Genomic DNA, 27,351 nt, shown 5'->3' on the forward strand with positions numbered 1-27,351 from the left:
GTATGTATGTACATATATATCTAGGTATGTATGTACATATATTTTAATATATATATATATATATATATATATATATATATATATATATATATATATATACTGTATGTGTGTGTGTGTATATATAAATATATACACATACACACATATATATACACACACACATACATATTAAACATATATATATATACATACATATTAAATATATATAGATACATACATATATATACACACATGTACATGTATAGATATCTATATATATATATACATATGTACATAGTTAGATAGATATATAGATAGATATCTATCTATATGTATGTATATACACACATATATACATATATGTATATACACACATATACAGTACATATACATGTATACATACATGTATATTTTTAAAGCTATTTTATTATGTATTTATATATTTTGTTGTTTATAATAAAAAAATTAAAATTATTAATTTAGAATCTGGATGAGGAAGAATCGTGATTTGGATGTGAATTGAATTTTTGTGCACTTCTAGAGTCTGAAACCGATGAATTAGGTCCAAGTTATTTTTTAATAGGAAACTTTGCTTTTACTTTTAGTACAATTTGTCTGGCTCAGATTACGAAATTACCGGCCGCATGTAGGATGGAGATCGGACGCCACTGTATAAATAGAGTGCAACATGGATGATTCCGTTATCATTACACGATCATGAGCACTAATTTGTCATCCGTGCGTTCAGCTGCATGTTAATCAGAAATAAAATACGGTGTTCATTCCCTGCTCTGTATTGTTATAAATCAAACGTACAACTAAAAAATTAAATGAAATCCTTGATTGCTTTTTTTTTAGCTGCAGGAAGTCTCTAAAAGCCATCTTTGATTCCCGTCGGACAAACTTGCAGAAGCGTACCGCAGGAACATCACAGGGATTATTCCTAATCCCCGTTTGATTCCTCGTTTATATCCAAAAAGTGACCAACAAAACAAGTACATTAGGTACCTTAAGCATTGTGAAGTAAGCAATCATGTACTCCAGCTGGTAGTACTCCAGTAGCCTTAGCAGTAATATTGCACTATTTTTAGTAACCCTAATGAAAAATGTTCTCGTATACCTTCGACTATTGCTACTATTCTAACAAAATACTCCACATGTAACCTAAAATAGTGTTTCAGACAACACGAGCTGCTCTGTAAAAATTCACAACGATTTAGTTTTCCTACACTATTCTTAGTACATTTTTAGGAACATTACCAGATCTGAGAAGAATTTAACATGTCTCTTGTACACATCTCCGCCTACACAAGCCTCAGTCCACCCCCCAAAAAAAAAAAAAAACGGGAAATTCTTGCTTTACACACTTGCTGTATGCCAGCGACATTCTCCACTGTCTGAAGATCTAAAGAGAGCGTCCCACTTTGGAAAAATCGTAAAAACTACACTAAGAACGCACAAATACGACTTCAAAAGAACCCTCGTAGGAAGGTTAGTTTCAAGGCACGACGACAGCGATTTTCTTTGTGAATACCTTCACATTTGTAAATAGCAAAGCTCTCACGGTCATGTTTTTTGGAGAGAACCAGAGCAGGCGGACAAAGAACATCTAAACTTCAAAAAGCAGGTTCCAACCTAAAAAAAAAAAACCCTAGTGTAACAGTGCAAAACCACTTTGGAATTTGGTTGACTTGGACTGACCGGCATGGTAACTCACTAAAAAGCATGCTTTGTCCACCGTTCAAGAAAGAAAAAAAAAATTGCAATCTACCCCCTTAGTGCAAAACCTAGATAGAGATCCCAGGTAATATCAGAACAGACAGGTGCAGAGTAAAAGCCGTGGCGTGTCAGCACCTGGTCATGAAAAACTGGAGCAGCAGCGTAGTGGTCAAACATCACCTATTGCAACTTTCAGAGAGTGGAGCGTCACAGAACCACTGGGTTGAAACGACTCGTCTCTAAGGGCTGTAAACACGTTTTAAAAGTTAGAAATGAGAAATGTACTGCATTCATTCTTAGCTAAGTCCTACCAACACGCCAAACTTTGAGAGTGCCAGGTCAGGTCAGACTGTTCCAAAGCCCCGAATTATTTGACATTCAAGTGTGTTGTTATTTGTGAAGTCATTTCGAGAAAACCACAGCTATTATTTGCGCACAAGCAAGAACAGATGTTTCACTGGTTTGTCATTTTCAAGAGCGGTTTCCTTGTTCTTGCTCAAACTGCAGCATGGTGAGCTGGGCGCGAGAACCCAGGCCTTCCAAGTTGCTCTGGACACACCTGTGGTAGATGTCCTCGCTCAGCCTCGGGTTGCAGGCTTTGTAGCGGTACTCCTGGTGTAAAGCCGGCTCCACGGCCCTGAACACGTGCAGACCGGAGTACTTCACGAACATGTCGTACATGTCCAGGGTCTCCAGGATCTCCTCGTTCTCTTGGACATCCGCGGCCATTTTTGTGCGCGTCGCCATGTAGTCGGAATTGTAAAAACACGCTTCGTCGAATGACAAGCGATCGAAATGCCCAGAGTCCTTGATCAGGTCGACTTTGGTCGGAGGCGGTTGGTTATGATAGGCCACGTCGGGATTGTAATTCTGGAAATGGATGGGGAAGAACACTTGCCAGTTGTTGATTGAATTCATGCGGCAACGGTTCATGAACTCTGTATTAACGTTCATGTTAACGTTCGATAGCAGGAACAGCGTGTCGACCGGGTGCTTCTTTGAGATGATGTCCATGAATTTGATCTGAGACGGCGTTTCGGTCTTGACGCTGATCCAAGGGATTTTCACCGTAGAGTATTTGGCCTCCAGGTGGTTGATTTTAGTCTTGATGCTGGAGAATATGTCTTTCTGGTTAACTTGCTGCGCCTCCACTGGGTCGTAAATGAACAAGAAGGTGAGGACGGCGTTTTCGTTTATTTCGAAGAAATTGGAGACAAAGACCTTCATGAAAGGATCGACGGAGTCCCGATCCAACGCGGTGATCGGTACGACCACGTGAACCCGCGTCGCTTCTGTGACGTAAGGCATTGGAAGTATCTCCACCGTGCTCAAGGGTCGCACCAAATGAACACGCTTGGAGATGGAACGACTGTGACCTTTTTGGTTGACCGCCTCGAGCTGCAGATCTAAGGTGTACTCCATGCCCCTGGTGGGGTCAAAGCGCCGGTAGCCGTTAATCAAATGCTGTTTCTTCAGCTGCAAGAGCGGTTGGTACTTCTTGTTCAGCTCTCCGACAGCGACTTCGATCACGTCCGCCACGTCCATGCGGTCAATGCCATGCAGCTCACACTTTGGAGATTCATCCAAGCATGAATAAATCTCATTTTCTGTGAAGTATTCCCACTTCAAAACTTCAAATCGGGATTTCGGCTCGAAGGGGGGGTTGACCCCGATTGGCCACTGGACACTTCGGTTGCCCTCGAAAGCGACCGCGCTGACGTTCTTTATTTCTGCCTGTGGAACGTAAAGAAAAAAATAAGTACATCCATCAAGTAAAAGATGTAACGCTGCGCTGACAGAACTAAAACCACAAGGTTTTTGGGGTTTTTTCAACCTAGCTCAGAGATAACAGGTGATTTGTGACACTTGAAAAGCCGCTTACCTGCAGCTTAGCGATCTCGTCGTAAGTCTTCTGCAGTTCAATCTCAGTGAAGTATCTGTGCAGCTGGTACATCTGTTCAGGGTCAGACACTGGATGGACAGTCAGAGCTTTTTTAAACTCCTCGTTCTGCTCTTTGATTGGATCAGAGTTTTGGTCCAGTGTATAGTGGTGGTAGTGGAGCTCCTAAGACAGAAGGAGAATTTGACAGATTTGACATTTATGCTAAAAAATTAACATTTTGTTTTTTTTTATGTGCCTAAATTTGGAGATTTAAAGTATTTGAGATGGATAATTATGGTGTAACTGATCCCTGTTCAGAACATACACTACCGTTCAAAAGTTTGGGGTCACCCAAACTATTTTGTGGAATAGCCTTCATTTCTAAGAACAAGAGTAGACTGTCGAGTTTCAGATGAAAGTTCTCTTTTTCTGGCCATTTTGAGCGTTTAATTGACCCCACAAATGTGATGCTCCAGAAACTCAATCTGCTCAAAGGAAGGTCAGTTTTGTAGCTTCTGTAACGAGCTAAACTGTTTTCAGATGTGTGAACATGATTGCACAAGGGTTTTCTAATCGTCAATTAGCCTTCTGAGCCAATGAGCAAACACATTGTACCATTAGAACACTGGAGTGATAGTTGCTGGATATGGGCCTCTATACACCTATGTAGATATTGCACCAAAAACCAGACATTTGCAGCTAGAATAGTCATTTACAACATTAGCAATGTATAGAGTGTATTTCTTTAAAGTTAAGACTAGTTTAAAGTTATCTTCATTGAAAAGTACAGTGCTTTTCCTTCAAAAATAGGGACATTTCAATGTGACCCCAAAATTTTGAACGGTAGTGTACCCGTTCTAAGACCATGGTTCAGTCAATTTTATTCATTCTGCGATGTGACTGATTAATGCCTTTCTATGCCAGTCACAAATGTCATGATCCGGATCATGTTTTTGTTATGTTCTGTTAGTTTTGGACTCCCTGAGTTCCTGTTTGTGCACCTCTGAGTTTGTTTTGGTTGCTATGGTTGCTCATTATGTTCACCTGTCTCTGATTAGTGTTCGCCCGCTCACCTGCTACCCGAGCACTAATCAGAGGCATTATTTAAGCCTGCCTTTGCCGGTCAGTCGGCCTGGCGTCATTGTTTGCTACATGCACCTGTTACGTGAGTTTTGCCTTGTCTCTAGTTGTTTGCTTCACGCAACCTACTACCTAAGTCTTGTTTACTTCATGCCACAGTTTCGTGAGTGTTCCTTGTCCATAGTTCTACATTTCCTGCGCTAAGTTTTTGCCTTAGCTTCCCGTGTGTTAGGCACGCTTGCCTTTGTTGTTTGCCTGTAATTTTGTAAGTTGGACGATTTATGAGGAATAAATCTTATCCTACCTTCACGATTTCGTCCGGAGTTGTCCGCTCTGCATCTGGGAGGAACGACCCAGCAGCAAGCTGCGACCCTCCTCGTGACAGAATGACGCCAGGCCGACTGACCGGCAAAGGCAGGCTTAAATAATGCCTCTGATTAGTGCTCGGGTAGCAGGTGAGCGGGCGAACACTAATCAGAGACAGGTGAACATAATGAGCAACCATGGCAACCAAAACAAACTCAGAGGTGCACAAACAGGAACTCAGGGAGTCCAAAACTAACAGAACATAACAAAAACATGATCCAGACCACGGATCATGACAGCAAACACCGATCCTCCTCTGGCTAATATTGTATTTATTTCTACCCCCCCCACCCCCAGCTGACAAGCTAGCAGCTAATTGTGTATCTTTATACGCCCGCCACGGCAAAATAAAAGCTGCCATACCTTAAGAATTTTTTTACGTGGAAAAAAACAACAACAAAAAATATAATATATGAATGGATGGATATATAGTAGGGCTGTGCATCTCTACCTTAAGTGACGATCCAATATGCATCTAAATACATGGTTTACAATACGATTCACTAACAATGTTTTTTAAATATTACGATTCGATGCAGATGGAAGCTTTGTATTATGATAAAAAAAAATGTATGGATCATGTATCAAGTCAGAATAATGTCATGTGTTTATTTTTTAAATTGACATAGCCAAAACAGGCAGTTCCTTTATTAATTATAAGCAAATACCGTATTTTTCGGACTATAAGTCGCAGTTTTTTTCATAGTTTGGCCGGGGGTGCGACTTATGCTCAGGAGCGACTTGTGTGTGAAATTATTAACACATTACTGTAAAATATCAAATAATATTATTTAGCTCATTCACGTAAAGACTAGACGTATAAGATTTCATGGGATTTAGCGATTAGGAGTGACAGATTGTTTGGTAAACGTATAGCATGTTCTATATGTTATAGTTATTTGAATGACTCTTACCATAATATGTTACGTTAACATACCAGGCACGTTCTCAGTTGGTTATTTATGCCTCATATAACGTACACTTATTCAGCCTGTTGTTCACTATTCTTTATTTATTTTAAATTGCCTTTCAAATGTCTATTCTTGGTGTTGGGTTTTATCAAATAAATTTCCCCAAAAAAGGCGACTTATACTCCAGTGCGACTTATATATGTTTTTTTCCTTCTTTATTATGCATTTTCGACCGGTGCGACTTATACTCCAGACGACTTATAGTCCGAAAAATACGGTAGTAGAACTATCAACTTCAAGGCATTGCAATCCATAAACTTTACCACCTACCTACCTACCTACATGCATGTACAGTATGTATGTTTTTTAGCCCAATGCTAAATTTATGCTGATTTATATTACATATTTGATATGAGATATCATGTTAAAGGTCTGAATGAACATGAATACCATACATAAAGATTTATTTTACTTTATTACTTCACTGCTGTGAGATGTTACATGATGTTGCTGGTGCACAACCTCGTGTGCTAGTAAAAATGCTAGTAATACATGTTTTTTTTCCACATCTGTACTTGCACAAATTGCATATTGTACCAATAAGAGTATTGATGAATACCGGTATAAATAAGGAATATTTATAATGGTATTGGTATCGATAAAATCCCAACGATATAGATCCCGAATACCTAATTATTAGGGATGTCCGATAATATCAGGCTGCCGATATTATCGGCCGATAAATGCTTTAAAATGTAATATCGGAAATTATCGGTATCGGTTTCAAAATTGTCGGTATCGGTTTCAAAAAGTTAAATTTATGACTTTTTAAAACGCCGCTGTGTACACAGACGTAGGGAGAAGAACAGAGCGCCAATAAACTTTATAGGCACTGCCTTTGCGTGCCGGCCCAGTCACATAATATCTACGGCTTTTTCACACACACAAGTGAATGCAAGGCATACTTGGTCAACAGCCATACAGGTCACACTGAGGGTGACCGTATAAACAACTTTAACACTGTTACAAATATGTGCCACACTGTGAACCCACACCAAACAAGAATGACAAACACATTTCGGGAGAACATCCGCACCGTAACACAACATAAACACAACAGAACAAATACCCAGAACCCCTTGCAGCACTAACTCTTCCGGGACGCTACAATATACACCCCCCCGCTAACCCCTACCCACCTCAACCTCCTCATGCTCTCTCAGGGAGAACATGTCCCAAATTCCAAGCTGCTGTTTTGAGGCATGTTAAAAAAAATTATGCACTTTGTGACTTCAATAATAAATATGGCAGTGCCATGTTGGCATTCTTTTCCATAACTTGAGTTGATTTATTTTGGAAAACCTTGTTACATTGTTTAATGCATCCAGCGGGGCATCACAACAAAATTAGGAATAATAATGTGTTAATTCCACGACTGTATATATCGGTTGATATCGGAATCAGTAATTAAGAGTTGGACAATATCGGAATATCGGATATCAGCAAAAAAGCCATTATCGGACATCTCTACTAATTATTGTATAGTGACACTGTTGCATAGAGTCTCCTTTTGGCCTTTTCTACCAATCCGTAAGGCATCTATATTGTATGTCTAGGGTCTAAAAAACTTGCCTTTGTCCTTTAGCGTTTCCATATTTCACCGAGAAGGTAAAGTGTTCCCAAACAAGAGATTCTAACGACGGAAGAGGGTTCGCCATGACTGCACTGTTTTCATTTACCGAGTGCACGCATTGCTGTATTGTGAAGCCGTTACACTATTCCTGAACCATTAGAACCCTAATTACAACGGATTAATTCAAATAAACTCAACGTATTGGCTGTGTGTACTTTTTATAAAAGTGTGAGAGGCGGCTGAATTATTTAAACTGAAAACAAAAAAGGTAACACCTGAGGAGCTTGATTGATTAAAAAAAGTGAATCCAATCCAGCTTTAAAAGAGCAAAGAATTAACCGAGCAGCAAGGTCACAGAAGAACATCCTCCAGCAGCATTGCTTGTATCTACAACACAAGTGAGCGTGTAATTGATCCCCATTACTTCATCGTGTGAAGCTCTGTGGGAGCGACAGTTGGCTTTTTCCACGAATTTGGTCCGTTTTGGCTCGCTATACCAATAGAAAATCTGTGTACAAATATTTATATTCCAACGATTAGTCATAGCTCCTGCACAGCTTTGGAACAACATACCGGTCACTTGGGGCACCACAGCTGTCAGTGCTTTGCCGGTCATAACCTTCAATTAATTTTCAAAATGTTACAGCACGATTAAATGAATGAACTAAATCCCACACTAGCTGAGGTCACAGTCCGTTCAGAATCTTGGCTTGTCCCCTGCCTGCCAGAGAATGTTTAACCAGTCTAACTGAAGTCTGTATCAGGTACACTACCACTCAAACATTTTAGAACACCTCGTTTAGAGCAATGAGTAAGTACGGCCAAACATTTTAACTTCAAATTATAGCCACCATTTTAATACTGAACATTCTTCTTTGTCATTTTGTTTTGCAAACCCAGCTATTACAAAATCCCAGGGCTGAGCAATAAAATTGACATGGGTACAAAAAAGAAGGCGTTCGATACAACGATTGATCTTTTTTTCCCTTCTATGTTGCAAGAAACTGGAAGAAGTAATACCGTATTTTTCGGAGTATAAGTCGCTCCGGAGTATAAGTCGCACCAGCCGAAAATGCATAACAAAGAAGGAAAAAAACATATATACACTACCGTTCAAAAGCTTGGGGTCACCCAAACAATTTTGTGGAATAGCCTTCATTTCTAAGAACAAGAAGAGACTGTCGAGTTTCAGATGAAAGTTCTCTTTTTATGGCCATTTTGAGCGTTTAATTGACCCCTCAAATGTGATGCTCCAGAAACTCAATCTGCTCAAAGGAAGGTCAGTTTTGTAGCTTCTGTAACGAGCTAAACTGTTTTCAGATGTGTGAACATGATTGCACAAGGGTTTTCTAATCATCAATTAGCCTTCTGAGCCAATGAGCAAACACATTGTACCATTAGAACACTGGAGTGATGGTTGCTGGAAATGGGCCTCTATACACCTATGTAGATATTGCACCAAAAACCAGACATTTGCAGCTAGAATAGTCATTTACCACATTAGCAATGTATAAAGTGTATTTCTTTGAAGTTAAGACTAGTTTAAAGTTATCTTCATTGAAAAGTACAGTGCTTTTCCTTCAAAAATAAGGACATTTCAATGTGACCCCAAACTTTTGAACGGTAGTGTATATGGCCCGCAAAAGCCTGGAAATGTGTCAATAAAACACCTTATATTTTCTTTTTTTACTTTCTTACTAAAAGGTATTAGGGTTTTTTTTCCCAGTTTGACAGGGAAAAAAATAGTGTCCAATATTGCAAGAAATATTATATTATCTAACTTTGTTGGTCAAAATCCAAATAAATACTTAAATATCTGCTTAACTATGGTTTCGAAGCAAGTTATCCATCAAATTGTACACTATAAAAATGACAGATTTTACTGTAAAATTTAGGGAGGTTTTTTTTTTACAGCATATTACTGTAAGTTGGAAAAAAAAACAACCATAATTTGTTTTTTTTACAGTAAAATTCTGTCAACTGAGCTGTCATTTTTTGTTTTGTTTTTTTTACTGCAAAATCCACGGTTGATGATTTTATGGTACCACATTTTATTATGGTAAAAAACTGGCATCTGAGTTGCCAATATAAAATTAAACAGCGGCACTGTATTTCTATTTACAGTAATATGTTGTAAAAAATAATAATAAAAAAAGCTGCCAGATTTTTCTGTAAAAAACAGTGGCAAAATCGGCAATTTTTTTTTACTCTTTACGTAACATTTTTTGAAAATATTTTAATTCATGGGCAAATTTGTTAATTATTTACTGTTACAAGCGGCCCTCTAATGGCAGCCATGACTGCGGTGTGGCCCACAATGAAAACACGTTTGATACCCCCAGACTGGTGGGACAGGCCAAAGGGAAGTCGGAGAAAATGCAGTCCTTTATAAATTATTCAATGTTTCTCTCCGGCCCGGTTACAAATGCGTCACGGACCGGTACCGGTGGTATAGAACGAGTAAAACATCTACAGTTTTTGAAATCCTGAGGTTAAGGAAGTTAAGGAACACATTGATTTTGAGAGATTTGGGGGTTTCATTTGTGCGTTAACTGTAGGTTAGAATTATAGATCCCCTTTAATGACGTGAGAATGACACAGCCTGACCAACAGAAGACTTTCAAACAACCTTAGGTGTCTTTATTTTCTTCTACTCTCCAGACTAAATAGTAAAGATAGGGTATTAGAAACCTGCTCTGTAATATAAATACCACCTCTGTGCAAGCCTGGTAGTTATGGTTTTATATAGCAGTCTTTCCCTTTTAAGTACACACAGGTCAAGGCCATGACTGTGCAGGATCCTGGCTGTAACCTTCCCACAGCTGGTTGAAATTACCTTCTCCAATCAGTTTTCCCTTTGGTAATCTTCCTTTATTGTAACTATAAACAGTATCATTCTCTTTCACTCTAACACTACCTTTTGCAAAGCACAGTGGAAGAAGCATCAGCATGATTCTGCCTTTTATGTTCTGAAGTCGGATTCCCGACGGATAAAACCAAAGGATGGAATCACCAGTCTTGAAGGATGTTTGTTCAGTTGTTTGATTTTGTAGGGAAAAAAAGCAGATAACAGACAAGAAACAAAACTATAGTCATTTCAAATGGCAACTTTCCGTAACTGTTTCATTTTTAGATCGAGCAGAGTGGGAAATAATGATGGAATCACTCAATTCTGAGTAGAAAATGATGGAATCCTCTGTAAATTTTCATTTCCAAAGCTAACACCTGTATCAGATTAAATCTGTTCAGTGGTCTGCAGTTGAAAAGGAGTGTCAACACCTTGGAGAGCTGTTGCACCAGGTGGGTTGACATAAATCACGGCTCCAACACGAAAATATGTCAATTGAAACAAAGGAGAGGATTATCAAACGTCTTCAAGAAGGTAAATCCATCCATTTTCTACCTTTTGTACCTTTTTGGGGACGCGGGGGGTGCTGGAGCCTATCTCGCATTCGGGTGGTAGGTGGGGTACAATTTAGTGTTGCCAATCAACCTATCCCCAGTGGGAGGAAGCCGGAGTCACGGGGGAGAACATGCAAACTCCACACAGAAAGATCCCGAGCCCAGGATCGAACCCAGGACCTTCGTATTGTGAGGCACAAGCACTAACCCCTGTTCCACTGTGATGCCCAGAAGGTAAATCATCACCCAATATTGCAAAAGGTGTTGATTGTTCACTGTCAGCTGTGTCTAAAATTTGAGCCAAGTACAAAAATACATGGCAAGGTTCTAAAGGTAAGCATACTGGTAGACCAAGGAAAACATTAAAGCGTCAAGACAGAAAACTTAAAGCGATAAGACTCTAAAAAAGAAAACGCACAGCAAAACAAATAAAGAATTAACGAGCGGAAACTGACGTCACCGTCTGTGACCGAACTGTAAGAAACCGCCAGAAGGAAAGGGGATTTAAATACAGAAAAGCTGAACAAAAGCCAAAAAACAAGGTTCCAATTGGCTAAAGAAAAAAGTAATTGTGGACTATGGAAGACTGGATGAAAGTCATATTCAGTGATGTATCGCAAATCTGCATTGGACAAGGTGATGATGCTAGAACATTGTTTGTTTGTGTTCCAATGAGATTTATGAAGATGACTTCCTGAAGAAAACATGCACATTTCCAGTCCACAGTTATTGATGGTATGAGCTGCAAGTCAGGTAATGGCACTGGGGAGATGGCTGTCATTATATATTCAATAAATGCACAAGTTTACTTTGACATTTTGATACTTTTATAAATCCCTCAATGATGTTTAAGGATGATGGCATGTGAAACTGTGAAAATGTTTCTTGAAAAAAAAGGTAGATACAGTAATGTCAATGTCAAGTCCATAGTTTTCACTCCACTTAATCTAAAAACGTAAACTGTTACTGACTACCATAATTTATTTTCTTGATTTCATTTAGTGTTTCTTATAGCCAGAAAGTTGACATTTGAAATGACTACAGTTTTGTGTCGTATATGTTACCTGCTTTTTTTCCCACAAAATTAAACAACTGGATAAACATCCTCCAAGTCTGGTGATTCCATCATTTTTACAGGGGTTGTGTTTATGGATAAAGACTCATGAGTCTTTATCCAGAGTCTAAACTGTGTATCTTATTATGTGTTAAATATAATATAGGCAGTGTTGCAGCATATATGGATGCTAATGGTTTGGTCTTATTGGTGTTTATTGAAAATGCTACCTCTAACAAAAGCCAGATTAGTTGCGATGAATTCTCATACGTGTATGAGGATTCCCCTACTGACATTCTTAAACAATTGCCATGCATTTGATTATTGGATTATTTTTTTCACATATATTGTAAAAAAATATAAAAAATATATATTTGGCGGTAAAAAAACAAAAAAAACAGGAGCCAGAATTTTAATGCAAATTCGACAATGTTTTTTACAGCATATTACTGTAAATGAAAAAAACAGTACCACTGTTTTTAACAGTAAAGTTCTAGCAACTGAGCTGCTAGTTAACTGTAAATATCTATGGTTGTTCTTTTTACAGTGTATTACTGAAAATTGAAGAAAAAAAAATGGTACCACTATTTTTCTACGGATAAATAACTCGCTTTAAAATAAAACGTTTTAACAAAAAAATAATATTGTAGCGTCCCGGAAGAGTTAGTGCTGCAAGGGGTTCTGGGTATTTGTTCAGTTGTGTTTATGTTGTGTTACGGTGCGGATGTTCTCCCGAAATGTGTTTGTCATTCTTGTTTGGTGTGGGTTCACAGTGTGGCGTATATTTGTAACAGTGTTAAAGTTGTTTATACGTCTACCATCAGTGTGACCTGTATGGCTGTTGACCAAGTATGCCTTGCATTCACTTGTGTGTGAAAATCCGTAGATATTATGTGATTCGGGCGGCACACAAAGGCAGTGCCTTTAAAGTTTATTGGCGCTCTTTACTTCACCTTACGTCCGTGTACACAGTGGCGTTTTAAAAAGTCATAAATTTTACTTTTTGAAACCGATACCGATAATTTTGAAGCCGATACCGATCATTTCCGATATTACATTTTAAAGCATTTATCGACATCCCTAATGCTAATGGTTTGGTCTTATTAGTGTTTATTGAAAATGCGACCACTGACAAAAGCAAGATTAGTTGCGATGAATTCCCCTAATGACATTCCTACACAATTGCCATGCATTTGATTATTAGATTTTTTTCACATATATTTTTTAAAAAAAATGTTAAATACATTTTGCGATAAAAAAAAAAAAAAAATTAAATACATTTTGCAGTAAAAAAACAAACAAAAAACAAGCAGCTCAGTCGCCAGAATTTGTATGCAAATTCGACAATGTTTTTTTTACAGCATATTACTGTAAATGAAAAAACAGTACCACTGTTTTAAACAGTAAAGTTCTGGCAACTGAGCTGCTAGTTAACTGTAAAAATCAGTGGTGGTTGTTTTTACAGTGTATTACTGAAAATTGAAAAAAAAAATATTGTACCACTATTTTTCTACGGATAAATAACTTGCTTTAAAATAAAACGTTTTAACAAAAAAATTTTGGAATGTATGATAGTATATATTTGTTCGGAAATTATCGGTATCGGTTTCAGAATTTAGCGGTATCGGTTTCAAATAAGTAAAATTTATGACTTTTTAAAACGCCGCTGTGTACACGGACGTAGGGAGAAGTACAGGGCGCCAATAAACCTTAAAGGCACTGCCTTTGCGTGCCGGCCCAGTCACATAATATCTACGGCTTTTCACACACACAAGTGAATGCAAGCATACTTGGTCAACAGCCATACAGGTCACACTGAGGGTGGCCATATAAACAACTTTAACACAGTTACAAATATGCGCCACACTGTGAACCCACACCAAACAAGAGTGACAAACACATTTCGGGAGAACATCCGCACCGTAACACAACATAAACACAACAGAACAAATACCCAGAACCCCTTGCAGCACTAACTCTTCCGGGACGCTACAATATACACCCCCCGCTACCCAACCCCACCCACCTCAACCTCCTCATGCTCTCTCAGGGAGAGCATGTCCCAAATTCCAAGCTGCTGTTTTGAGGCACGTTAAAAAAAATAACGCACTTTGTGACTTCAATAATAAATATGGCAGTGCCATGTTGGCATTTTTTTCCATAACTTGAGTTGATTTATTTTGGAAAACCTTGTTACATTGTTTAATGCGTCAAGTGGGGCATCACAACAAAATTAGGTATAATAATGTGTTAATTCCACGACTGTATATATCGGTATCGGTTGATATCGGAATCGGTAATTAAGAGTTGGACAATATCGGCATTTCGGATATCGGCAAAAAAGCCATTATCGGACATCTCTAGATAATATTAAAGTTCAAAACATTTTTGAAGGACCGGAATTGACAATGTGGCGCATTTGCTTGCATGTGAGTTGAAAAATAAAGCTCCTGTAGATCCACACTGATGTCCATGTCTCCTCTACTTAACAGCCATAAAAAGATTACAACCCTCCCAAATATATTACACTATATACATCCATTCACACATTATACTACTTTTATTTACTTTCACGTAAAAAAACACTCATTTTTAAAAAGGTGTTGCGACTTTTATTTTATTTTCTAGTAGTAGCGACTTCCTCCCGGTCAACTTCCTTTGTTTTCACTTTATCGAAGTGTGCATGCAAAGTGACGTCGAGGCCACACTGGGGCCACGTTGGGGCCACATTGGGGCCACATTGGGGCCTGTGCGCGTTTACACTGGAGTCTGATAAAAAAAAAAAATCACATTTTACTTGCAGTGTAAACACTCGAGCTGGAAATAAATCTGATCTAAAAAAAATCAGAGTTGGGCCACTTTGGTCTGCAGTGTAAACGTAGTCCAAGTCTCATAAACAAGCAGCAACTCAAATCCGAAGGACGACTCCAATCACGTCTTGATTGTTTTTTTATCAAAGCGAAAGGGACAAGCAGTAGAACATTTGGTTGACGAGACAATAAGAGTTCTGTGCTGCACATAACTAATGTTAAAACATCAAGTTAGGACATTTGTGCATGTTCCTTACCTCGTACTTGCTGACACATTTTGTCGCCGTGTAGTCGATGATGCATCTCCCCAGCCACTCGTCAGGGCTGGTGCTCAGGATGTCATCTCTGCAGTTTCCCAGGAAGGGTTGCAGTCGAAGGAGCAGGGCACGAGACAGCAGGTACCCGAAACCTCCTTGGCAGTACCTCCCTTCCATCTCCCCACCTATGAACTCCTCCGGACAGCCCATGTACAGTCCTCGATCAATACTCAGGTGATCCACTAGATTCTTGATTCGGTCGGCCTGGATGTAGGCGTCGTCTTGGATCAAGTAAAACCAGTCAAACGCGTTGACATAATGTTCAAAAATGTATTTCATCGTCTGAAACATGTTCCAGATTGGTCTTTCGTCTCCATGCGTGACTACGAACATGCCGTGGGGGACTTTTCGATTGTGCGTTCCGCAGAAGTAGACCACAGGTTCCAGGTGGTGGCCGATGGTGCGATTGACAGCTACGGCCAGGGTGTTAATGGTGTCTTTCGACGTCAGGACTCCAACGAACAGACGCTCGCGTGTCATCAATTCTGTACTAATGTATTTGGCCCTGAAAGAGACACCAGACAGCAACTTAGTTCATGTCTACAGCAGGGGGGTCACGCGTACGGCCCGCGGGCCCGAACAGGTTTTATCCGGCCCGCGGGATGAGTTTGCTAAGTACAAACCCCGTCTCCATATGAGTTGGGAAATTGTGTTAGATGTAAATATAAACGGAATACAATGATTTGCAAATCCTTTTCAACCCATATTCAATTGAATGCTCTACAAAGACAACATATTTGATGTTCAAACTCATAAACATTTTTTTTTTTTGCAAATAATCATTAACTTTACAATTTGATGCCAGCAACACGTGACAAAGAAGTTGGGAAAGGTGGCAATAAATACTGATAAAGTTGAGGAATGCTCATCAAACACTTATTTGGAACATCCCACAGGTGAACAGGCAAATTGGGAACAGGTGGGTGCCATGATTGGGTATAAAAGTAGATTCCATGAAATGCTCAGTCATTCACAAACAAGGACGGGGCGAGGGTCACCACTTTGTCAACAAATGCGTGAGCAAATTGTCGAACAGTTTAAAAAAAAAACTTTCTCAACCAGCTATTGCAAGGAATTTAGGGATTTCACCATCTACGCTCCGTAATATCATCAAAGGGTTCAGAGAATCTGGAGAAATCACTGCACGTAAGCAGCTAAGCCCGTGACCTTCCATCCCTCAGGCTGTACTGCATCAACAAGCGACATCGGTGTGTAAAGGATATCACCACATGGGCTCAGGAACACTTCAGAAACCCACTGTCAGTAACTACAGTTGGTCGCTACATCTGTAAATGCAAGTTAAAACTCTCCTATGCAAGGCGAAAACCGTTTATCAACAACACCCAGAAACGCCGTCGGCTTCGCTGGGCCTGAGATCATCTAAGATGGACTGATACAAAGTGGAAAAGTGTTCTGTGGTCTGACGAGTCCACATTTCAAATTGTTTTTGAAAACTGTGGACGTCGTGTCCTCCGGACCAAAGAGGAAAAGAACCTAGGCGCAAAGTTGAAAAGCCAGCATCTGTGATGGTATGGGGGTGTATTAGTGCCCAAGACATGGGTAACTTACACATCTGTGAAGGCGCCATTAATGCTGAAAGGTACATACAGCTTTTGGAGCAACATATGTTGCCATCCAAGCATCGTTACCATGGACGCCCCTGCTTATTTCAGCAAGATAGTAAAAGAGTGCGTGTACTAGACTGGCCTGCCTGTAGTCCAGACCTGTCTCCCATTGAAAATGTGTGGCGCATTATGAAGCCTAAAATACCACAACGGAGACCCCCGGACTGTTGAACAACTTAAGCTGTACATCAAGCAAGAATGGGAAAGAATTCCACCTGAGAAGCTTCAAAAATGTGTCTCCTCAGTTCCCAAACGTTTACTGAGTGTTGTTAAAAGGAAAGGCCATGTAACACAGTGGTGAACATGCCCTTTCCCAACTACTTTGGCACGTGTTGCAGCCATGAAATTCTAAGTTTATTATTATTTGCAAAAAAAAAAAAAAAGTTTATGAGTTTGAACATCAAATATCTTGTATTTGTAGTGCATTCAATTGAATATGGGTTGAAAAGGATTTGCAAATCATTTTAGGGGCAGCACGGTAGAAGAGGGGTTAGTGCGTCTGCCTCACAATACGAAGGTCCTGAGTTCAATCCCGGCCTCGGGATCTTTCTGTGTGGAGTTTGCATGTCCTCCCCGTGACTGCATGGGTTCCCCCCGGGTACTCCGGCTTCCTCCCACCTCCAAAGACATGCACCTGGGGTTAGGTTGATTGGCAACACTAAATTGGCCCTAGTGTGTGAATGGGAGTGTGAATGTTGTCTTGTCTATCTGTGTTGGCCCTGCGATGAGGTGGCGACTTCTCCAGGGTGTACCCCGCCTTCCGCCCGATTGTAGCTGAGATAGGCTCCAGCGCCCCCCGCGACCCCGAAGAGAATAAGCGGTAGAAAATGGATGGATGGATGGATGTATTCCGTTCATATTTACATCTAACACAATTTCCCAACTCATATGGAAACGGGGTTTGTATGTTCACTATTTAGTTTAAGGACAAACTTGCAATAAGAAACATATGTTTAATGTACCATAACATTTTTTGTTAAAATAAAGCCAATAATGCCATTTTTTGTGGTCCCCTTTATTTAGAAAAGTATCGAAAAGTACCGAAAAGTATCAAAATACATGTTGGTACCGGTACCAAAATATTGGTATCGGGACAACACTAAATCCAACATTTTACTGTCTGAGCAACTAAGAAATTCAACTGTGCACATTGAACGCACAAGCTTTGCTCTCTCAGTACAGACTGAGTGATGGATAAATACTCGGAGGAATATGACAAGGAAGTGTTTACAACAGGAAGTTAATGCATACTTGCCAACCTTGAGACCTCCAATATCGGGAGGTGGGCGGTAGGGAGTGGGGGAGGCGTGGTTATTTACAGCTAGAATTCACCAACTCGAGTATTTCATATATATATATATATATATATATATATATATATATATATATATATATATATATATATATATATATATATATATATATATATATATATATATATATATATATATATATATATATATATATATATATATATATATATATATATATATATATATATATTTTATTTACATAGAAAAAAAAATACTTGAATTTCAGTGTTCCGTTGGCTATCCATTAGATGGCAGTATAGTCCTGTTTAACTGCTCCGTGCATTGGGCAGGCAAGCTGTTTATATTGTGGGAAAGCGGACGTGAGAACAGGCTGTCCCCACTCAGTCTTTGATTGATTGATTGAGACTTTTATTAGTAGGTTGCACAGTGAAGTACATATTCCGTACAATTGACCACTAAATGGTCTCAGGTCCGCATTGAGCTGGAGGGGGCGTGGCCTCCAGCTCCGGCTGAATACCGGGAGTTTGTCGGGAGAAAATCTCTGCCGGGAGGTTGTCGGGAGAGGCGCTGAATACCGGGATTCTCCCGCTAAAAACGGGAGGGTTGGCAAGTATGATTTAACGTCACATAAACCGGATGTGCAACTCTTGTTTTGTCTTTATCATTTAAAAAAAAACACTCTAAAATCTTTACAAATTCAACGGAAGAAGATAAACATATTTAAACACTCAAGTAACAACAATAAGAAGTAAGGGCTGTATTTTAGATTACCGGGTAATTCAGCCAAGGTACTGTCTATTTTACTTTTCTAAATAAAACTTATTTTTCCCATTTTTTTGTACGTGTTGAAGTACTTTTTGAGCACAGTCAATGATACCGTGCTAATTTTGGTCACAAAAACCATGATATGAACTTTTCATATCATTACATCTACACTCTACTCTTGGTATAATTCTTTAACTGATCCTAAAAAACCCCAAACAGTTTTGGAAAGCAAACATCAGCGCACCACAAGCGTGCATCTGTTGCACAACATATGGCGTCCACTATGTGTTGTGTATTTCCAAGAAATTGCATGAGGTTGTTTTTTAGGTTGTTTTTTTTTAAAGAAACTTCAGTCTCTTGAGTGTCAGGGCTAATATTTGAACAGGGCCAGATTCCAGTTCCAATTCCAAAGTTGGACTTTTGAATGTATCAACACAGCAAACATATGTTAGAGGTTCTTCACTGGTTGGTGGAAATATATCAGTAGTAAGATTAGTAACCACATTATTTCAATGTTCTTATAAGTCAGGGGTGTCCAAACTTTTTCCACTGAGGGCCGCACACGGAAAAATTAAAGCATGTGGGGGCCATTTTGATATTTTTCATTTTCAAACCATAACAAAATATATGCATTTTTTATTTATTTTACCTTTAGGGGTCCCGGGGACCATAAAGGGTCTCAGTCATTAAAATGTTAAAAATAAGTCAGATTATTATTATTTTTTAATTATTTTGCACTTACAGTAAATCTCTATATCAACTTCAAGTTGATATAAAGTAATACAAATTTTAAAAAATGTTTTATGGCTTTTCTGTCAAAAACAACTTAGTTTTTTTATAGTAAAACTGAAATATGCAGTGTTTAGTAATTAGAGCCCTAAAAGATCAATAATGCAGGACACCATTGATTTTAATTATTTCATATTTTTGAGTAATCACAGTGAAAAGATAAATAAAAAATCACTAAATATATTTGGGATCCAAAAGGTGCCCCACTCATAAAGTGATACATTTTTATTAGGTTTTTCTTTTACTTTCAACACTTAAGTTACGAGATCAACCTCAGATATATCTGTCGATTTTATGCTGGAACTATTATTTTGTTCGTTTTATGCGCTTTTGTCAAAGAAAACTTTGATGTTTTTATATGGCTACTACACAATATATGCAATATTTACCACATAAAACATTTTAAAGTGAAATATTTGAAGTAATTGGAGCCCTGAAAATAATTCATTATAACATGGATTTTTTTGTCAATATTTTTTTTTTTTTGAGCAATGGCAAAAAAAGAAAAATGAAGAAAGACAAAAGAAAAAAAAACAGCCTGCATTGCAGCTTTTGTGTCAACATTGCAACTTTTTCTCGTTAGATTTCACCTCATTCCACTTTTTTTAATGTTCTTTTTTATTTTTACAATAGTATTTCCAGAATGTGTGGCGGGCCGGTAAACAATTGGCTGCGGGCCGCAAATGGCCCCCGGGCCGCACTTTGGACACCCCTGTTATAAGTGAACTGTGCTAACCGGTCATCTGCCGATTGGACTGAGCGTTGCTCTGGTCTATCGACAACTTTGGAAGACAATGGCAGCCAATCGGGGAGCCCAAAGGCTGATGGCTGGGCAGAGCAGTGGGCACTTTGGCAATTTCTGAATTGAAATACAAATTGGGCAACACCTCGGAGAAGCTGTCCGCGCTGCAAGGCAAAATTATGATCAATTTGACAGCCAGAACGGGCAAGTAGAGCAAACAAACCATTGGAATGGGTTTGCTCGCCCTAACCAAAACAATCCTTATCTACAATTTGGCTTCCTCTGCGGTCCAGGCCTAAAGGCTGCACTTAAGGGCCAGATGCCACCCTCAAGTTTTTGTGTAGTAAATATGTGCTCATATGTGTTTATTGTTGTTCGAGGTTCTTTGTGGTCTCAAACTTGTAGGAGGTCCTTAACTTCCTCTGAGCTCACTGTAAACAAATATTGTGTGGGACTTCTTTTGTTTCAGAGGAAGACATTAGGGGTGTGAACCTTTGGGCACCTAAGGGTTACATCTGGTTCAGATTACCGGGGTGACTATTCGATTTAGAATCGATTTCCTTCATAGCTTACCGAAGTCGTACTAAAATAATTTTTGACAGATTATTGAGCGCTGTGTGTAGTGTTTTATATTCTCAATGGAACATTTAAAGTTTTGGTGTTTTTTTACTGCCATCATATTGCAGTCGACACGCATCTCTTATGTGTGACTGCCATCTACTGGTCACACTTATCATTACATGATTGTAAATAATGTAAATAATTCAATGTATATACTCTGATGATTAACTTGTATGATGACCGTAGTATGCTGATAGTATATATTTGTACCATGAATTGATTAACGTGGACCCCGACTTAAACAAGTATCCGATATTACATTTTAAAGCATTTATCGGCCGATATTACATTTTAAAGCATTTATCGGACGATATCGGCAGGCCGATATTATCGGCAGGCCGATATTATCGGCCGATAAATGCTTTGAAATGTAATATCGGAATATATCGGTATCGTTTTTTTTTATTATCGGTATCGGTTATTTTTTATTTATTTTATTTTTTATTAAATCAACATAAAAAACACTAGATACACTTACAATTAGTACACCAACCCAAAAAACCTCCCTCCGCCATTCACACTCATTCACACAAAAGGGTTGTTTCTTTCTGTTATTAATATTCTGGTTCCAATATATATCAATACAGTCTGCAAGGGATACAGTCCGTAAGCACACATGATTGTGCGTGCTGCTGGTCCACTAATAGTACTAACCTTTAACAGTTCATTTTACTCATTTTCATTAATTACTAGTTTCTATGTAACTGTTTTTATATTGTTTTACTTTCTTTTTTTATTCAAGAAAATGTTTTTAATTTATTTATCTTATTTTATTTTATTCATTTAAAAAAAAAAAAAGGACCTTATCTTCACCATACCTGGTTGTCCAAATTAGGCATAATAATGTGTTAATTCCACGACTGTATATATCGGTATCGGTTGATATCGATATCTGTAATTAACAGTTGGATTGATTGATTGAGACTTTTATTAGTAGGTTGCACAGTGAAGTACATATTCCGTAAGATTGACCACTAAATGGTAACACCCGAATAAGTTTTTCAACTTGTTTAAGTCGGGGTCCACTTAAATTGATTCATGATACAGATATATACTATCAGATATATACTATCATCATAATACAGTCATCACACAAGATAATCACATTGAATTATTTACATTATTTACAATCAGGGGTGTGGAGGGGGCGGGGGGTAGGATATGGACAGCAAGTAGTGGACATAGAGAGAGAGAGAGAGAGAGAGAGAGAGAGAGAGAGAGAGAGAGAGAGAGAGAGAGAGAGAGAGAGAGAGAGAGAGAGAGAGAGAGAGAGAGAGAGAGAGAGAGAGAGAGAGAGAGAGAGAGAGATCAGAAGGCATAAGAAAAAGCATCTGCATTTGATTGTTTACATTTGATTATTAGCAATCCGGGGAGGGTGTTAGTTTAGGGTTGTAACTGCCTGGAGGTGAACTTTTATTGCGGTTTTCAAGGAGGATAGAGATGCCCTTTCTTTTATACCTGTTGGGAGCGCATTCCACATTGATGTGGCATAGAAAGAGAATGAGTTAAGACCTTTGTTAGTTCGGAATCTGGGTTTAACGTGGTTAGTGGAGCTCCCCCTGGTGTTGTGGTTATGGCGGTCATTTACGTTAAGGAAGTAGTTTGACATGCACTTCGGTATCAGGGAGGTGTAGCGGATTTTATAGACTAGGCTCAGTGCAAGTTGTTTAACTCTGTCCTCCACCTTGAGCCAGCCCACTTTGGAGAAGTGGGTAGGAGTGAGGTGGGATCTGGGGTGGAGGTCTAGAAGTAACCTGACTAGCTTGTTCTGGGATGTTTGGAGTTTAGATTTGAGGGTTTTGGAGGTGCTAGGGTACCAGGAGGTGCATGCGTAATCGAAAAAGGGTTGAACGAGAGTCCTCACATTAGGCTCACCGAGTTATAAGGCGCAATGTTGAGTTTTGAGGGGAAAAATAGGTCGTCATTTTAAAGGCCTACTGAAATGAAATTTTTTTATTCAAACGGGGATAGCAGATCCATTCTATGTGTCATACTTGATCATTTTGCGATATTACCATATTTTTGCTGAAAGGATTTAGTATAGAACAACGTCGATAAAGTTCGCAACTTTTGGTCTCTGATAAAAAAAAAACTTGCCCCTACCGGAAGTAGCATGACGTTGTCAGTTGTTCACTCCCTCATATTTCCCTATTGTTTTCAACGCAGCTAGAGCTATTCGGACCATTACCCCATTAATTTGAGCGAGGATGAAAGATTTGTGGACGAGGAACGTTAGAGTGACGGACTAGAATGCATTGAAATACTTTTTTTTTTTCGCTCTGACCGTAACTTAGGTACAAGCTGGCTCATTGGATTCCACACTCTCCTTTTTCTATTGTGGATCACGGATTTGTATTTTAAACCACCTCGGATACTATATCCTCTTGAAAATGAGAGTCGAGAACGCAAAATGGACATTCAGTGCCTTTTATCTCCACGACAATACATCGGCGAAACGCTTTAGCTACGAGCTAACGTGATAGCGTCGTGCTTTAACTGCATATAGAAACAAAAAAATAAACCCCTGACTGGAAGGATAGATAGAAGATCAACAATACTATTAAACCGTGGACATGTAAATACACAGGCTGGCGAAGGTTAACAATGCTGTGCTAACGACGCCATTGAAGCCTACTTAGCAACCGGACCTTACAGAGCTATGCTAAAAACATTAGCTCTCCACCTACGCCAGCCAGCCTTCATCTGCTCATCAACACCCGTGCTCGCCTGCGTTCCAGCGATCGACGGAAGGACGAAGGACTTCACCCGATGCGTTTGGCGGCACGGAGACGTAGGAAGTCAAGGTGAGGTCGCCGGCTAGCGCGTCTGCTCTCCAACAAAGCCCTCCGGGTGTGTTGCTGTAGTCCGCTGCTAATACACCGATCCCACCTACAACTTTCTTCTTTGCAGCCTTCATTGTTCATTAAACAAATTGCAAAAGATGTCCAGAATACTGTGGAATTATGAAATGAAAACAGAGCTTTTTGTATAGGATTCTACGGGGTACCATAACTTCCGTTAAACTGACTACGTCACGCGCATACGTCATCATACCGCGACGTTTCAGCCGGATATTTCCCGGGAAATTTTAAATGTCACTTTATAAGTTAACCCGGCCGTATTGGCATGTGTTGCAATGTCAAGATTTCATCATTGATATATAAACTATCAGACTGCGTGGTCGGTAGTAGTAGGTTTCAGTAGGCCTTTAACAGTGACTTTTATCTCCACGACAATACATCGACGAAGCTCTTTAGCATGAGCTAACGTGATAGCATCTGTCTCAAATGCAGATAGAAACAAAATAAATAAATCCCTGACTGGAAGGATAGACAGAAGATCAACAATACTACTATCAGGAGACACCGAACCAAACACTGGACATGTAAATACACGGTTAATGTGTATTCGACGCCTGTCGAAGCCTAGCAATGCTGTTGCTAACGACGCTAACTTAACAACGGGACCTCGTCAGAGCTATGATAAATACATTAGCGCTCCACCTACGCCAGCCAGCCCTCCTCTGCTCATCAACACCCGTGCTCACCTGCGTTCCAGCGATCGACGATGCGGTCGGCGGCCCGGAGACGTAGGAAGTCAAGGTGAGTTCGCCGCTAGCGCGTCTGCTATCCAACAAAGTCCTCCTCGTTGTGTTGCTACAGCCAGCCGCATACACCGATCCCACCTACAACGTTCTTCTTTGCAGCCTCCATTGTTCATTAAACAAATTGCAAAAGATTCACCAACACAGATGTCCAGAATACAGTGGAATTGTGTCGAAGAAAACAGAGCTCTGTGTATTGTGTCCAAAAGGGTCCAAACACTTCCGTGGACCTCGCGACGTCACGCGCATACGTCATCCTCCAAATGCGTTTTGAACCGGAAGTTCCCCGGGAAATTTAAAATTGCACTTTATAAGTTAACCCGGCCGTATTGGCATGTGTTGCAATGTTAAGATTTCATCATTGATATATAAACTATCAGACTGCGTGGTCGGTAGTAGTGGCTTTCAGTAGGCCTTTAAGGTTGATGTGGGACCCAAACAGGATGGATTCAGTTTTACCCAAGTGTATGGATAGCTTGTTGTCAGCGAGCCAGGTGCAAGTTCTACAGAGCTCAGCACTGTATTCCGACAATATCGGAATATCGGCAAAAAGCCATTATCGGACATCCCTAATCAAAATCAATCAAAACTCCATGTACAAAATAAAATAGCTTCGAGGTCGGTAAGCAAAACCAGAATTAGTCCTCACTAGGGATGATGTTTGATAAGAAATTATCGAGTTCGAGTCTATTATCGAATCCTCTTATCGAACCGATTCCTTATCGATTCTCTTATCGAGTCCAGATAGGTTGTTGCATATGGAAAAAAAAAACACAATATTTGGTTTAACAAAAGCTCACTTTTATTATATTAGAAAACAATTTAATCTAAAAAATAAAAAAATATTGACTGTTACCCCCCTAAAAAAAAAAAAAAAAAAAAATATTGACTGTTGTTACCCAAAGTATATTAAGTGGGATTTTTCATAAAAACAAATGTATACAGTAACACGAAAACAACCTGTCTCTGTGATCACTATAGGTGTATAAATAATAATATAGTGTTAAATAAAATCAGTCCCTTGGGCACAAAACTGAAAATAATACAGCTCTCCAAAAAGTGCACTTCTGCTGCTATTTGACATAACTGTTTGTTATGATGCTTGATATTTTTGCACTTTATTTCTTTATTGAAAGAAAATTCTATGAAGAGAAAAGTTGTTTGCAAATGTGGTTAAAATGCTAAAAAAAATTAAAAGTTAAAGCTAAAAAAAGAAATACACTTTATTGAGTTAACATTATTTCTTTATAGGGGGAAAGATGTGATGAGCTAGGGAATATAACAACTACACCACCCAACATGCAACGGGAGTGACGAGCATGCGCGGTAGCCCCGAAAAGTGTTGCGTGTTGTCACCCGTGAAAGTAAACGTCAAGAACTCAGCCAACACGCCTCGTCTGCATTATTTATAATTAGACAGACAACACATATACAGTGTGATTTTGTTTTGTTTACAAGGAAAGAAAAACAAAAGTTAAAAAAGGGAGATATATGTTGTATATATATGTATGTGGTGCGGTTGCTTTAAGAACGTTGCGACAGCTGCCGTAAACGAGGTGCGTTGCTAGCCTGGTTGCTATGTTTCCGGTTGATCGTAAAAGTGTTCATGTGTTTGTACCCTGCTCAAATCTCTCAGTAAAGTTATTCATTGGATTATACCTTTTGTTTTGAACTTTATTACACCTTGGAGCGCTTTTTCCCGTCCATTTTTTTCCTGCTTTCGCTATCTGCGCCTAATGACTGAGCTACGTGACGCCATTTCTTGTGATGTCACGCGGAGCATTTCTGGTCGGGACAGGATTCGAATAAAGAACCAACTATTTTCTTTACCATAGTGGTCTCGATAACGGGTACCGGTTCTCAAAAAGGGATTCGAGTCTGAGGACTCGGTTCTTTTCTTATCGAACAACCGGGAAAACCGGTTTCGAGTATCATCCCTAGTCCTCACATTAGGCGCACCGGGTTATAAGGCGCAATGTTGAGTTTTGAGGGGAAAAATAGGTCCTCCAGAAAATACGGTAATTAATTTTAAAATCTGTTTTCAACCAAATCAATGCAATATTTAGTTTTTTAGTGCATGTAAACATACCAAGTGTGGGCATTGAAGCGGTAATGTTGGGTTTAGGGTGGGAATGGCCTTGTGTTTGGGCCCCTGAATTTGGTGCTACGCCCCTGTACGGACTACAAGTGTGAACGCACCCTCAGGTGGTGTCGGCCCCCTTTGAAGTGTGACTGTGTTTATACAGTATATGACTGACATGAGCTCTAATGAGGACGTGTTTGTGTGATGAAATGTTCCAGTGACATACCTTAAAACTTTCTTCGGAGCACTTTGCGCGACTTGTTTATTATACGGCACTATTCTCGGTTCGAAACCCGGCTCCGCGTCGTCGAGGACTGCTATGGAGTTGGTCTTCCTGGCTCCTTTAAGCCGCTCCTCCAGAGGCGAAGCGGCGGCGGCGTCGTCCCCGTCCCCGTCCCCGAAGAAGCAGGCTTCCTCGGTCCAGTTGACGCTCAGCAGACTCAAGGTGAATCCCAGGGAAATGCCGATGATTACCGGGCCCACCGACCGTAGAGCGGAAAGAAGGGCTGTGAATCTCATCTTGCGGCTCGGCTCTGGGAGCCTCCGACCTCTCGTTGCTGAGACGCCCGCGAGTCAACTACATCAAGTCGGCGATGTGTCCACGTCCGACTTCCACAAAAGACGCGAGTTGTTCCCTGGAAAATGACGTGTCATTATCGCTGCTTACGTAGCTCCGCCCCCTTTCGTTGGAAGCC

At 39.6% G+C, this 27,351-nt stretch overlaps 1 protein-coding gene across 1 annotated transcript; it reads right to left on the minus strand.

Moving 5' to 3' along the window:
• Positions 1-296: 296 nt before the first annotated feature.
• chpfa (chondroitin polymerizing factor a) lies at positions 297-27,351 on the minus strand. The gene is made up of 4 exons (XM_062067505.1): positions 26,883-27,351; positions 15,094-15,658; positions 3,581-3,763; positions 297-3,432 (listed from the first exon to the last, which is right to left on the minus strand). Exons 1-4 carry the CDS (start codon positions 27,173-27,175, stop codon positions 2,170-2,172), a joined length of 2,304 nt encoding a protein of 767 aa, XP_061923489.1. The 5' UTR covers positions 27,176-27,351; the 3' UTR covers positions 297-2,169.

The sequence above is a fragment of the Entelurus aequoreus genome, linkage group LG13 (genome assembly GCF_033978785.1).
Source record: "Entelurus aequoreus isolate RoL-2023_Sb linkage group LG13, RoL_Eaeq_v1.1, whole genome shotgun sequence".
Classification (NCBI taxonomy): domain Eukaryota; kingdom Metazoa; phylum Chordata; class Actinopteri; order Syngnathiformes; family Syngnathidae; genus Entelurus; species Entelurus aequoreus.